The sequence below is a fragment of the Sminthopsis crassicaudata genome, chromosome 2 (assembly GCF_048593235.1).
Source record: "Sminthopsis crassicaudata isolate SCR6 chromosome 2, ASM4859323v1, whole genome shotgun sequence".
Classification (NCBI taxonomy): domain Eukaryota; kingdom Metazoa; phylum Chordata; class Mammalia; order Dasyuromorphia; family Dasyuridae; genus Sminthopsis; species Sminthopsis crassicaudata.
In genome coordinates this window covers 390413727-390428739 of record NC_133618.1, presented here as the reverse complement: position 1 = coordinate 390428739, position 15013 = coordinate 390413727, and the positions used below count along the sequence as shown (strand labels likewise).

At 31.1% G+C, this 15013-nt stretch overlaps 1 protein-coding gene across 4 annotated transcripts in view; it reads right to left on the bottom strand.

The window, feature by feature from the left end:
* Positions 1-3465: 3465 nt before the first annotated feature.
* Positions 3466-15013, bottom strand: part of NDFIP1 (Nedd4 family interacting protein 1) — a 51588-nt gene continuing 40040 nt past the window's right edge. For all 4 annotated transcript variants that reach the window (XM_074291692.1, XM_074291690.1, XM_074291691.1 and 1 more), the window contains 3 exons: positions 14059-14125; positions 12224-12329; positions 3466-4485 (listed from right to left, as the gene is read on the bottom strand). In XM_074291692.1, coding sequence (XP_074147793.1) covers positions 12226-12329; positions 14059-14125 — 171 coding nt within the window. In that variant the 3' untranslated portion in view covers positions 3466-4485; positions 12224-12225. The remainder of the gene's footprint in view (positions 4486-12223; positions 12330-14058; positions 14126-15013) is intronic.

Genomic DNA, 15013 nt, shown 5'->3' with positions numbered 1-15013 from the left:
AACACCATGAGGCTCATTCACTCAAGAAAATAGCCTAGATAAGAAATAGACTAGTTGATCAGTGGAATAGGATAGGTTCACAGGACAAAATAGTCAATGACTATAGCAATCTAATATTTGACAAACCCAAAGACCGCAGCTTTTGGGATAAGAATTCACTTTTTGACAAAAACTGCTGGGAAAACTGGAAACTAGTATAGCACAAACTAGGCATTGACCCACACGTAACACCTTACACCAAGAAGATCAAAATGGGTTCAATGATTTAGGCATAAAGAATTAGATTATAAATAAATTAGAAGAACACAGGATAGTTTACTTCTAAGACCTGTGGAGGAGGAAGGAATTTGTGACCAAAAAATAACTAGAGATCATCATTGATCACAAAATAGAAAAGTTTTATACAAACAAAACTAATGCAGACAACATTAGAAGGGAAGCAACAAACTGTGAAAACCTTTTTATAGTTAAAGGTTCTGATAAAGGTCTCGCTTCCAAAATACATAGAGAATTGACTCTAATTTATAAAAAATCAAGCCATTCTCCAATTGATAAATGGTCAAAGAATATGAACAGACAATTTTTGGATAATGAAGTTGAAACTATTTCCACTCATATGAAAGTGTTCCAAATCACTATAGATCAGAGTAATGCAAATTAAGACAACTCTGAGAGCACTAGACACCTGTCAGATTGGCTAAGATAACAGGAAAAGATAATGACGAATGTGGGAGGGGATGTGGGAAAACTGGAACACATGCATTGTTAGTGGAGTTGTGAATAGATCCAAACATTCTGGAGAGCAATTTGGAACTATGCTCAAAAAGTTGTCAAACTGTGCATACCCTTTGATCCAGCAGTATTACTACTGGGCTTATATCCCAAAGAGATATTAAAGGAGGGAAAGGGACCTACATGTGCAAAAAATGTTTGTGGCAGCCCTTTTTGTAGTGGCTAGAAACTGGAAACTGTATGGATGCCCATCAATTGGAGAATGGCAGAATAAATTGTTATATCAATGTTATGGAATATTATTGTTCTGTAAGAAATGACCAGCAGAATGATTTCAGAAAGGCCTGGAGAGACTTACATGAACTGATGCTGAGTGAAATGAGCAGAACCAGGAGATCATTATATACTTCCAACAACAATACTATATGAGGATCAATTCTGATGGAAGTGGCTATCTTCAACAATGAGAGGATCGAAAAACAATTCCAACTGATCAGTAATGAACAGAACCAGCTACAACCCAGTGAAAGAACACTGGGAAATGAGTGTGGACCATAACATAGCATTTGTACTCTTTCTGTCATTGTTTGCTTGCTTTTTTTCTGGTTATTTTTACCTTCTTTATAAATCCGATTTTTCTTGTGCAACAAATTAACTATATAAATATGTATACATATATTGGATTTAACATATACTTTACCATGTTTAACATATATTAGATTACTTGCCATCTAATTGAGGAGGGGAATTGGACAAGATTTTGCAGGAGTTAATGTTGAAAAATTATCCATGCATGTTTTGAAAAGAAAAAGCTTTAATTAAAAAAAAAGAAAGAAAGAAAGAAAAAATTTGGACATTTGCTCTTCTGGGAAATTTGGAGTTAGCCTCCAAATCACATTGCTTTAACAAATGTCATCAATATTCTTTTTTTTTTTTTTTTTTTTTTTTTCAGAAACAAAGTCATATATAAAAATTAGTAGTCACAAGTAGATTTGGAAATATATTTTTTTATATTTACCCACATGGACCATAATATAATAATAGAATTTTTCTTAGAAATATTTTAAGTTAAAATGATTACTGATATTAATCAAGGCCAGTACACCAAAGGATTTGTCATTCTGTACTAACTCTTGAAGAATGGCAGGTCTAGGCCATGAAGGTCAAGGGAAAGGTCAGTTTTAAACGTGAGCTGATATACAGTTTTTCTGTACCCCTTTTAGGATCCATTTCTGCTGTAACTCATCGCAAATCTTCAATACCCTAGACAAATGTGTCATAGTATCTTTTCAGTTGTACTTGAATATGACTGTCCTGAAACCATCCAAATTTTGACTTTTGATTTTTCCTCTTTTCATATATACTTGGATTATACTCATATAACTATTAAATGTATAAAACAATAGGCACACAGAATCAGATAATATGAGAACCAAGAATAATCCTTTCTGATTTACTCAGAGACAGACACAGATTGAAAAATGAAAGGAAAGCAAACAAAATTTTAAGTAATAGCATATTTCACTTAAATCCCTAAATATCTGACTTTTTCATTTGTGCTGAGCTTTTAAACTCCTAAAACCTTCTTTTCCCTTCTATGATTTGGTGTCCCCCTTCCTAGTTGCTGTCATAAAAGATGATCATAGAGCATAGTACTTTGCAAAACAATATGAAGCTAATTCTATATGATAATTATGTATAAGATATAAAAGTTGTGATTAATAGTAGACTGCTACTTTACTCCAATAGTTCCAACTGCTTTTGAAAGACCAAAAACACAAATTTACTATCTACAAATCCAAAAAACTTAACTGCTAATGATTTTATTTCTCCTTTAAGGAAAAAAAAGGAGGTTATCTTCCCTAAAAAGACTGTAACAGAAAGGAAACTAAAAATTGCAAAATAATATCTAAATCCATATGTAACAGATGAAATATGATAACCATCTCTCTCTGTCTCTGTCTCTCTCTCTCACACACACACACACACACACACACACACACACACACACAAAGACAGAGAAGAACTTTTTCTTTCTCTCTAAACTGTTTAGGAAGAAAGGAATAACTGAAACTACCATCTAGAACTAAACACTTTTCAAGACCATTCAACTGTGGGCTTCTATTTGATAGTCTTATTGCTCAACAAATGAGTAGAAATTAGGAATGTCAACTATTTCAGTTCTCTGAATATATAAGAACAAATAAAATATAAGTACCCTAAAGAATAAATACAAAGGGATCTTCTACTATGTTTGAGTTTATGTTATTTAGCATTATTTTGACCTGTAAGATACATTAAACAGTTCTCCCTAATTTATGTATATGTACACATTTATTCAAATTATTATGACCTAAACAGATTTCTGAACATATATTTTAGGAACTTCATGAATACCTGATCATGAAAACAACTGTTTCTCTATCTACATAATCTAATGTAGAATAAGGGAAAAAATGCTTAAAGGGTTGTTCATAAAATCTCCTTTTAAAATAAAACTTCTAAAAAGAAATACTATATACAATCAGTAAGTTGGTTAAGAAAGTTAAATGATGGTCCTTTAAATCATGAATAAAACTAAGTATCATGATGTTTCTGAACTTAAAATATGTAAATGCTTCCTGAAACATATTAGATGCTTTAGCAAAGTATTAGAAACCAGGTACCTCAGTAATCATCGACTACATACCAAAAGTTTATATTCTAAATTAAACACTAGTCTACAGAAAAAAATTGCTACATAAGTAACATTTATTAATGTTCTGCTGTATTTACAGTTTTAACATAGCAAAACTCAAATCTGAATTACCACTCGGCAGAAAGCACATCAGTTCTACACTTACATTGCATCATAATTTCTGCTAACACATTATAAAAGCAAGTAATACAGTTTATTAGGGATCATCTCAAAAGTCCCAATGCCAAAACATTTTTTTCCAATCTTCAAGTCTCTATTTCCAGAGACAAAGTAAAATAAAATAAAAGGAACCTGTTTTATGAGAGATGTAGAGAATTATACTTATTAATTTTGTAATCTTTGTCCTTGATATTATAACAATACTATATGTAGTGAAAGTGTTTACGAAATCCCAAAAGTACTGAGTACAAAAGAAAAGAGTACTGTAAAATTTAGATTATAGACTAATATTTGTATTACTTTGCAAAAAAGAATACTCATTCCTGACTATACCTTAAGTGAATTTTGTACTACAGTTTTGTTTCCAGGTGTACACAAAACACAATTTAAGATTTATAGATTTATTTTTAACAGTGTATACGTATCATGTGCAGAAATGTAGTCTTAACAGTTTTCTAAACTTTTGAGAATTATCCCTTCAAAATGGCCAGCATTATACATATCTTACACTGAAATATTTAATTCCAAATTCATTTTAAGATGGAGAATTAAATAAAGCAATACTGCCCCCTACTGACTATAGGGACATAGCTCATGCTATATTTTAAATGACTACAAACAATATAAGGCATTATTAGTACATCACAGACTTGATTGCAATAGCTTTTCAAACATTAACCACTAATGATTCAATGATTACAGAATTATGCGTTAACTATTAAAATTTTACACCTAGAAACAAATAAAGAGAAATGATCTTCAACAGTACTTTATTTATTTTTTAAAGCAGGTGATTACTTCTTCTGTGTTTTGAGTCTTGATTCACTTCCTGCAGATGTCCTGTTGCTTCTTGAGAGAGAATTCATAAATGCAGGAAGGCATTTGCCAGAAAACATCTGTCAGAAAAGGATATTGAATATTGAAACTATAGTTAGATTGTTATTTTAGCCAAGAGAAGGATGTAGTACACAAAAGAATGCAGGATGTTTATAGACATACAAAATGCACCTTAACATTGTTATAGGATTACTATACACTGATGTCAAGTCAACAGTTAAACATTTATTATTAAATTAGATAATTTAAAAATTTAATAGTCTCCAGAAGTGAGATTTGTAGAAAGACATACTTGCTTTCTCTAAGGCTTTTTCCCTAAAGTTTGTGACAAGAAGAACTATGTAGCCAAGAGTGCCAAACTTAAAAATCTAGAGAAACACAGGTTAACTCAAGTGCTAAACTTTTACAGGAAGTCACTTAAACTCTCAGTTGTCTCATTTGTAAAATGAGAATAATTGCTAAGCTACCTACTTTACAATGTAGTTACGAAAATCAGATGAGATGATGCAATAAAACAGCTCTAAAATGGTAATATCAGATATTATTATTCTCACCTTTTCCATGAAGTTCAGAAAGAAATCTATTATTACTCTTGTTACTATGGATTGCCCCTATCTTCACAATGTCACGTACAAGAGGATCACAAAAAAAAACAAACAAAAAAGTAATCTATTCCATATTTGCACCCAATAAAAAATGAACATCCTTGAAGATTTTCAAGCAGAGGCTATATAAACCTTTGGTAGTTGTCCTAATAAGGATTCCTTTTTGTCTATGAGGACTGCTGCTGAAGTCCTTTCAATTCACAAATTATATTGACTCTAAATATTTTAGTATATTCCTGGAAATTACACTAAGTTTTTTTAATCTCACATATACAACTTAGGGAATATTGTGACCTTTCTGGCCCACCAATTCTGTACTAGCACAAATCTGTGGTTCTCAAGGTTTTATTTTTCTTGGTTGTTTTTTTGGCTTCAAGACCAAGTACTACACTTGGTCATAAGGAACCCTGGCACAGTGAGAGAAAGTCAGGAGACTCAAGAATGCAAATACCAAATTTAAGTTTTATACAACTGGCATACCTAGCAAAACACTCTAAAGAAATAAATTATCAAATGAACAAATGAAGTCTAAGTGAATTCCAAATACTTGGGAAGAGGCTAGACATATATATAATTGTGCCAACTATCACCACCACACAGGACATCAGTATAGGACTAATTTTTTTCAAACCACTCTCAAAGCTACTAAAAATTATCTTATACTCCTTTTCTACATGTATTATACAGTGTTATATATCATAACATATAACCTACAAAATAATCTTAAGATCATTTTATAAATGAGGCAAAAATGAGAAGAAAAATTAAAACTCTTCCTTCCTTCCACTTATTAGTTTTTGAAATTGGTCTTTAAAGGCAAGAGCTGCAGGCAGTATGGTGTATAAAAAGAATGCTGCATTTGGAGTCAGAAGACCAGAGTTAAATATCTAGCTCTGCCCCACTCTAGTTGTATGACATTAGGCAAATCACTCATTCTCTCCCTCAGATTCCATCTGTAAGGTTAGAAGAGATGATCTCTAAAGTGTTGCTTTTCCCACTCTAAATGAAGTGAATCATAAAAGGCTAATTTTACTTAAGATGAAGACATTTAAGCACAACAGAAAAGGAATTATAAGGGTATTTAGGAAAATTAACAAGTACAAAAAACATGCAGACAGAAAAATGGTAGGTTGATACTAAATGTAGACTGCAATTTTTTTTATTCCTATTGCTGTTTAAAATAAATTAATATTTATAAATTTTCATTACAATATATAAACTCATGAAATAAGTACTATTTTGTCACAACATTAATGTTCATTAAAGTATGTGATATAGTCCAGATAACAATATTAGCCTTTTACTCAAAGGCTCATAGTAGTAATTCAGTTTAGGTAACTTAGCTTTGCTTTGTTAGATTTCTTAAAGTCAGGATAGGCACACAGTAAACATAAAGAAAATTGAGAGAGCTTATCAAAGAGTGACTTCAACTAATATTCTGTAAGATCAGCCTTTTGTCATTAATTTCCATTCTATAATTTCTGTCTCATCGAAGAAAAACTTTATTGCCTTAGCTAATATAAGAGTTGCTTGAGTGTTACCTTGAGAAATAAGCATGTAGCTTTTAATACATAAGGATGACCTTACAGAATATTAATATAATATTAAATCTGTAGATCAGATAGATCACTGTGGAATGAAAGGATTTCTAAAACTGATATACAGGCCATAAAACGACATATATGATTAGATTTCTTAAATTTCAGCAGAAAAAAAAATATTTTTGAGGCATTGTGTTAAATGTAATATTTTCAGCAAAGCTTAAATGGCAATTTTTAACTTTTCTGCTTTAAAGTTACATGTTATTCAAGCCTAAAATAAACTTTTTTCTTAGGAAAAAAAAAAAGACAAAAGCATATATTCATGCTTAGAATAGGAAAAGGGAGGAAAGTGTTTATGCCTTCATTTTAACTAGCAATGGAACAAAGCCATGATTCTGTTTGTCAAGAGGCACCTGGCCAATTCCTAGCAGTTATTTTTCTAACCATGATATATTCTGATTCATTATATTCATTATACTCAGGGACAATAAACATAAGTAACTAACCATTTCTCCCAGTATATGATGTAATTAAATCAATGGTTTTAAACAGATTGTATGTTTCATATGTGTATGTGTGTGTGTGTGTGTGTGTGTGTGTGTGTGTGTGTGTGTGTGTATAGTCTCAAAAGTATTTAAAAAGCTTCAATTATATTAATGATATTTCTCAAAATTACATTGGGACTTTTGAAATCCATGTGAATAGATATTAGTAAATTAGTCCTCTGTGTAAAGAGGACTTACACTTTTCAAAGTAAATCCCAGTGCTACTTTGGACCTATTATCACACTACATTGATTTCACTGAAGAATGAGATATGTCGTATAAAGATATTTCTAATTGAAGATTACCCTTTTTAAATTCCAACGCTAATTGTTTTATATGGAAATATTTCTAAATCATATTTTTTTTTTGCCTTCTTGAGTATACTGAACATAATTTAACTTTGTTTTAATTAGTCATCATTATGAACAATACCTAGAGGGATTATTTACCCTCTGTTACATAGTTGTCTTTTTTTTTTTTTTTTTTTAAATATTGAAGTGGCAGAAAGAATAATGGATTTGGAATCAGGGTCTGTGTTCAAATCCCCCAACAAACTGACACTGGAGAAGTCACTTGACCTCTCTGGGTGTGTTTCCTCATGTCAAATTAGAAGACTGGACCAGATGATCTGAAGTTGACTTTCCAACTCAATCTATGACCTTGGGATTTTACCATCCCTTTTCTTGATTTGCTGAGCTAAAAACCAATAACAAGTTAATTAAGAGTAATAACTGAGTGAAGGTCTTCCCTAACAGTGCACCTGATGAGCTTTATTGCAGAATCTTTGTGACATCAATTTTAGCAGCTCTTTTTTCAGGTTATTTCTTAGTCTCAATTATGTTCCTGAAAATTTAAAGTTGCCAAATTATGTAATATTTATAGAAAACTTAGTGATCAGCTAATTCCTAGTCCATGAGTAGGCTCCATGCTCTAAGATTACCAGTGACATCTTTGTGAGAATTAACTAGCCAAAAGCTGCAAAGCATAACACAGGACCTCCTTTATTCAATTAATCAATAAGCATTCATTATATACCTATTTTATATCAAACAAAGCTTATTCTTTTGCTCTAGAACAGTTATATTGTCTGCCTTAAATCAACTGTTGCTGAGTGAAATGAGCAGAACCAGAAGATCACTATACACTTCAACAACAATACTGTATGAGGATGTATTCTGATGGAAGTGGAAATCTTCAACATAACTCACTTCCAGTTGATCAATGATGGACAGAAATAACTACACCCAGAGAAGGAACACTGGGAAGTGAATGTAAATTGTTAGCACTACTGTCTATCTACCCAGGTTACTTATACCTTCGGAAGCTAATAATTAATGTGTAACAAGAAAATGGTATTTACACACATATATTGTATCTAGGTTATATTGTAACACATGTAAAATGTATGGGATTGCCTGTCATGGGGGGGGGGGGAGGAAGTGGAGGAAGGGAGGGGATAATTTGGAAAAATGAATAAAAAAAATTTAAAAATAAAAAATAAATTATTAAAAATATATATATATTGTCTGCTACAAATAAATATAAGAAATAGGAAGGCTTTCCCAGAAAATTTTCTATAACAACTATGTCTCTCATAGTCACAATTAAGAAATACAGAAAATAAAAGATCCTGTTACTTTTAACATTTGTTGATTACAAAAAAGCATTTAATTCAGTAGTACCCTCAGAAGGTAGGGGAAAACACTCCAGTGTCAGTTAGTTGGGGGATTTGAACACAGATCTTAATTCCAAATCTATTATTCTTTCTGCCACCTCAATATTAAAAAAAAAAAAGACACAAGAACTTAGGTAGAGCAGTCTGAGGCTATGTAACAGGGGGTAAATAATCCCTCTAGGTATTGTTCATAAAGATGACTAAAACAAAGTTAAATTATGTTCAATATACTCTACTTAAGAAGTGTTACCTACCTAATAAAGGATTTCTTTACAGACTTATATGATAATTGTAAATTAAGAGATAACCTTGCTCAATGAGACTATAAGAATGAACATGAAGCAAGAATTTAAAAAGACATGTGTTTGCTCTGAATCACGTATACAAATAGAAGGATATTCCCACACATGATAAAATTCTCTAGTTATTCCTACTGAAAATGACATTGTCCTTAGTGTACACCTCAGAACCCTTAAATACTACAAAATCTCATCAAAAAGCTCCAAAAACCCTCAAAGTGATTATCCTAGCAATCTAACACAAGAAAAACCAAGTGATGAAGGCATATTGCCCAGATTTTAACACTTAGATGCATTCTACTGGGTTGGTCCATCAGGGCAAGCACTGTTGGGATAGGTGCAGATATTGATAGATGAGGCAGATCATATTTTGGGACAAACATACAATTGGTTCAATGATCCCAAGTTGTTCCCTGACAATACTGCACACACCCTTTTACCAGCAATATCAATACATTCTGTGACTATACATCATGGGACACCACAATCTCAAAGAATATCTCAAGTAATCCAAAAAAACAATGGAATGATTTATAGTTGATGTAAACAGAATGAAATCATTTGCAATGATAAAATATATGTAACAGCACAAATGCATCTTTGAAAAAGTGAATTCTCCAAAGAATAAATAGTAAAAGAGTAATAGTAAATGTGTAGAGAGAGACAGGAGAAAGATATTCCAAGTACAGCACTAGTGTGTACAAATATTAACAAAACAATCAGATGAAAGCCTAAAATATCTTGGCTGGATCCTCTGTAGAGGATGAGAAGATATGTTCAATAATAATATAGATTAGAAGGCACAGATGGATTGTAATATAGCATGGATAAGACCATTAATCCACTGAAAAACTCCCAATATAATTAGGATGCAATTTTAAACATGTATATTATTACCTATTCCTTCAATGGGTAAAGAAAAATCAATTCTGTGGCATGACACAGCTGTTTAGGCTTCTAAGGCTTAGAAATAGAATCCTAAAGGCTATTTTAGCTCTAATCATTCAAATTTTGTTATCTCTAAATATTCCAGGAAGTACAGAATTACATTTACTAAGAGATTATTTGGTGTGGTTGTTACTTTTGCAAAAAGAAACAATTAAATGCAGCATATTACCCCTCAATGGAAGCCTAGTCTACAATTCTGGGGAAATTGCTAGGAATGTAGTTTTTTCCTTAAAAAATACTTTGGACTACTGTTGATTATAAAATTTAAATAGTATATTCATCTTGAAGAACCTTATTTTCCAAAGACTTTCTCTATTCCAAATCATACCCACACAGTATGATAAATTTAGAAATTAAACATCTCCACTGAAAAACCTCATCAAGAATTTCATAAAAAGTTACTAATTAACAAAAATAGAATTTAGAGAAAGATCTCATCAAAGCCAATCTTCATGGAGAAAAAGAGAAGCTAACCCAAATTTCCCTATTACCTGGATACCCACAATATGCAATTTGTTTTAACTAAACAGATGGAGGAATATAATTATCTGGTAACTGTTGAATAAAGACTAAATGTTTCTTCTAACTAAAGAATCAAGAGGAAAAAAAAGATTGGCTCAGCCTATTTAAACAAACAGAATAAAGCTTTTATCAAGCACCTGATCAGACATTCTTCAGAGAAGTTGTCTTTCAGTAGTGCTCTAAGTTATAAGTGTAGGATAAAAAGAACAAAAGTAAACAGTTCAAAACTAGCTTTAAAGCTAATTTTAGGAGCTACCATTATAGCAGGTTTGCAGAATCTATGGAAGGAAAAAATATTTTCATATTATTTTGGGTCCCCAAAATATTAAGAGATTATTAGTGTAATTTCTAGGATGTTATAGACCCTCCTTCACACCCTCAAGGAACAGACTAATTCCAAGGGTATAAAAGGGTTAAAAGCACCCAAAAGGCTAAGAATTTAGATTTGAAAGAACTCTAAAATACTATCATTTTTAAAATTGAATAAAATATTGTTACTAATAAATTTGCTTCCATATTTTAAAGTAACAATGAACAGGAAAAAGTGTAAAGGTGCATTACTGGTTCTAAGTCCTAAATCAGTATTTTTCACCAATAGTTATTTGTGTTTCTGAAGATTGACTAAATTAAATTCAATGGAAATACTAAATTTTTTAGAAATGTAACAAAGAGTTTACTAAGTTTTCTTATAGTAAATTAGATTATTTAACAGTCCATGAACATTTTCTAGCAATAAAACTTAAGCCTTCCCTCAAAAAGATAGCTTTAACTATAATATGAACTCTAGCTTCTTTGTGTGATGTTTCATAAAAAGTAAATGCAGCAAATATTCCCTTTACCATATAGGTATCTGAATACACATACACACACCCCTCTCCCTTTGTTACAATCATGCATTCAATTAAAACAAAATGATAAATTCTTAAGTTAAGCACAAGATTTTTTTCTCCCCTACATGACCAAGTGGCTCTATGGTCTAACAATAATAAATCAAAAAAGCATCTGTGTCTAGTTAGTAAAAAATCAGAGGGAAAAAAGGTTTTGGCTCAATAGATACTAGAACTATATACATACATACAAATACACCCACACATACACACACACACAGAACAAGTAGAGAGTATATTCAGTCTATATAGGAGCAAACTAAGAACACCGAAGACTGGTTTAGGGTCCAAGAAAAATGAAATTGGACAGAAATTAGGTTATAACATAGGAGGTAGAGGAATTCTATCTCAAAGGATTTCAGTAAGATATCCTTTAAGTTGGACTCTCTACTTTGTGTGTTCTTAATAGTTTACTGTATATATTTTTTACTCTCATTACAAACAGTAAAGATATTTTTATGGCAATATAGAGAAGTAGCCTGATAATGTATTACAACCATGAGGAATAACAATGATAAGGTAAATATGAGATAATTAGTGTGGAAATAAATCCACATTCCCTAAAGTCATAATTGCAACAAAAATATCCAAACTCTTGGTTACCTACAAAGGGAGAGTGCCTATTGCATTCAACCAGAAAATCTAACAGTTTTAAGAGACAATTGCTAAAAATCACTTTAGATATTTCATTTAGAAGTAGCTCAAAAAACTAAACAGAAATTCATAATAAAAATACATGTACTAGGAATATGACTTAGAAACAAAACTTTAATACCTTTAGTAAATAAAGAGAACTCTGGTCCTGGGGAGGGTTGAAAAAGTATCTGGCATCTTCCGAACCTTTGCATAATTGATAAATCCTCTGAGGAACAGAAGAAAGCCTAAAAAAATTTAAAAAAAAAAAAAAAAAAAAAAAGTTTCATCACAATTACAAAAAACTTAAGATTACAGAAAATAAAGCCCAAATATAATTTCAAAAATTAATATACAAATCCAAATTCCCAAATTCCAAATATATTTTGTGATGGCCACCTGAAATGCCCCCCTGAAAGGAGAGATTAACTATATCTTTGCTGAAAGATATCAAAATAGAGAAATTAATATTTCCAAAATAGTTTTCACATGTAATTCCTATTAATTAATAAGACCAGAAGAGCTTGGAGCTAAACTTCATAGGTACTTTTTAATATATACCCAAGAAACATAGAAATATCATTTAAATGGACTAAATGGGCACATAAAGAAAAAAACAAAATTGGCATTGTTATTTACATCTGAATACTCAGTTGAAGACTCATAAAAATACCTTCTTATACTTTGAAAAATATCCTGAGTTAATATTCTGAAAGTAAATTTGAGGGAAAACAAATTTACAGGTTTTTATGAATTACATTTACCATTTTCCACAGCATTTTTCTGCTGACCAATCATGTCATTTCAGGTCTTTCTTAACTACGGCATATTAATACTCTCCACTAGATGGCAGGATTCTTTTACCTACAAAGCAGTTTTAAGCCCATTTTTTCACCATCTTTTTACAAAAGGGGTAAAGAGTGAATAAAAAAAAATCACCACAGGACAGAAACTTGGGGTCCTTGTTTTTTTTTTTTTCCTCACAAACTTAGACATACACACACAGACCTATAAAATAAAGAAATCAAAAAATTGTCAATCCCAACTAATTCCCCTCCTCCCCCTCCAAAGTGATTCAAAGCTTTCTTATTTTGTAAAACATCTCTGGGCAATTTGTGTGATATGTAAATGGGAAAAAAAAGAAAGGGTTTGTTTTCAGAAAAGCTGCTTTCAGGAAGCCTCTTCAAAAATGTAACTGTCAAAGGTAAGCAAAGCAACTGCTATTTCTAGAAATGTTGTTTGCTGCTCCAACACTAACCCTTAAGTAATATCATACCATCCTCCATTAATATTTCCACAAATTCCAGTGCCCTTCTACTTGTAAGAATTATTTACAGAAATTATATCATGGGAGACTTTTTTCCCTAGTAAATTCTATTGCAAAAGTATTTAATATTACTGAGCTGGTAAAAGCAAGGCATGGCTCCACTAAACACAAGATCAGGTATAGCACCAGTCAAATATATCATCACCACTGCCATTAGGGATGGCAAGGAAATATATGCCAAATATTTTGGGAGTGGAGGCAGTAGACTTCCAAGTACAATATTTATTCAAAAAATTATAGAACTACTTGGTAACTAACATAATTTGGTTTGCTTTGTGAAAAATGATAATGATTTTTAGTTTTACAAACTCCTTTTTTTCTTAAATCCATGTTATCTTGCTTCTAACTGATACATATAAGCAACTCAGGTGGCATAGTGAGGAAAGTGTTAGATTTGAAATCAGAAAGACCCAAGTTCAAATCCAGCCTCAGATAGTTACCAGCTAAGTGACCTTGGATTCTAGGCAAGTCAGTTAATCCCTCTCAATTTGAGGTATTTCGATATCTGGTATTTATTATTGTGTTTTTTTATTTTTTAAAACATATTACTATACAACAAGCTCTTAGGAATGTGTGCTAAAAAATAATTTAATTCCGAAAATGTTACGAAGAGTTGCCTTTTTTTCCATCTGTACTTTACAAATACTTACCTAATATAAGGAAAACCCACCAGAGCCAATACTGACCATCAAAGTAGCCAGGGAAATAAGTGGAAAACTAAAAAACAAAAATGTAAAATAATTTTCAGGTATGTTACACTATAATAGAATTTTATCTAAATTAAAAATAGTGAAGGATTTCAGTAGAAAGTGAATTTTGGGGACAGCATATTCAATTTATATGTAGCAGTAGTTTTCAAATTTACTAACACTTCAGATCCATGAACTAAGCCAATAAATGTAATTGCTTGATAATGATCTTGCTTTATGGAAAATATTCATGTAATAGGATGGTTTCTATTTTTATGGACTCTTCTGTATACAATTTTTATAGGGTATTGTTTTCAAATAATATATATACATGTCATAGATTTATAATGTCCTAAAAATGAAAATTTCTTTCTAGAAAATACCTTTTAAAAATTCTTCTATTCAGGAATTTATCTAAGACTTAATTTATATGATGACAAATCAAATGGTTGATTCAATCACTTCAGTTTGCTACACAAATTAATCAAAAATGCTCAAGTTGATCATTTTAATAATTGGCTAACTATTCCCCTTTTCAGTTTCCAAAGGCTATATTGGGATCATGCAGATACAAGACTGGCCAAAGCAGTTTAGGAAAAGTAAGTTTTTATATTCTAAATTAAATAATTTTGGGTATATTTTTATGTTGTTTAAAAAAAAAATTTAAAGGACTATCTATTTGGATAAATGTGTGTAGCTAGAAGTATAAAACAAGAACAATACATAAATCAAAGAACAAAAAAGTTTTTAATCTACTTTTGTATAACAATTTTATAAGTTTACAATGTTTACAAGTAGGAACTTCTGGATATGTTTTCTACTTTTCAGAGAGAAATTAAGACCATTTGAAAATTTTAAAAGCTATAAAAATTCCATGAAGATGCACTAATGAATTCAAAATACAATCGACAGAAAA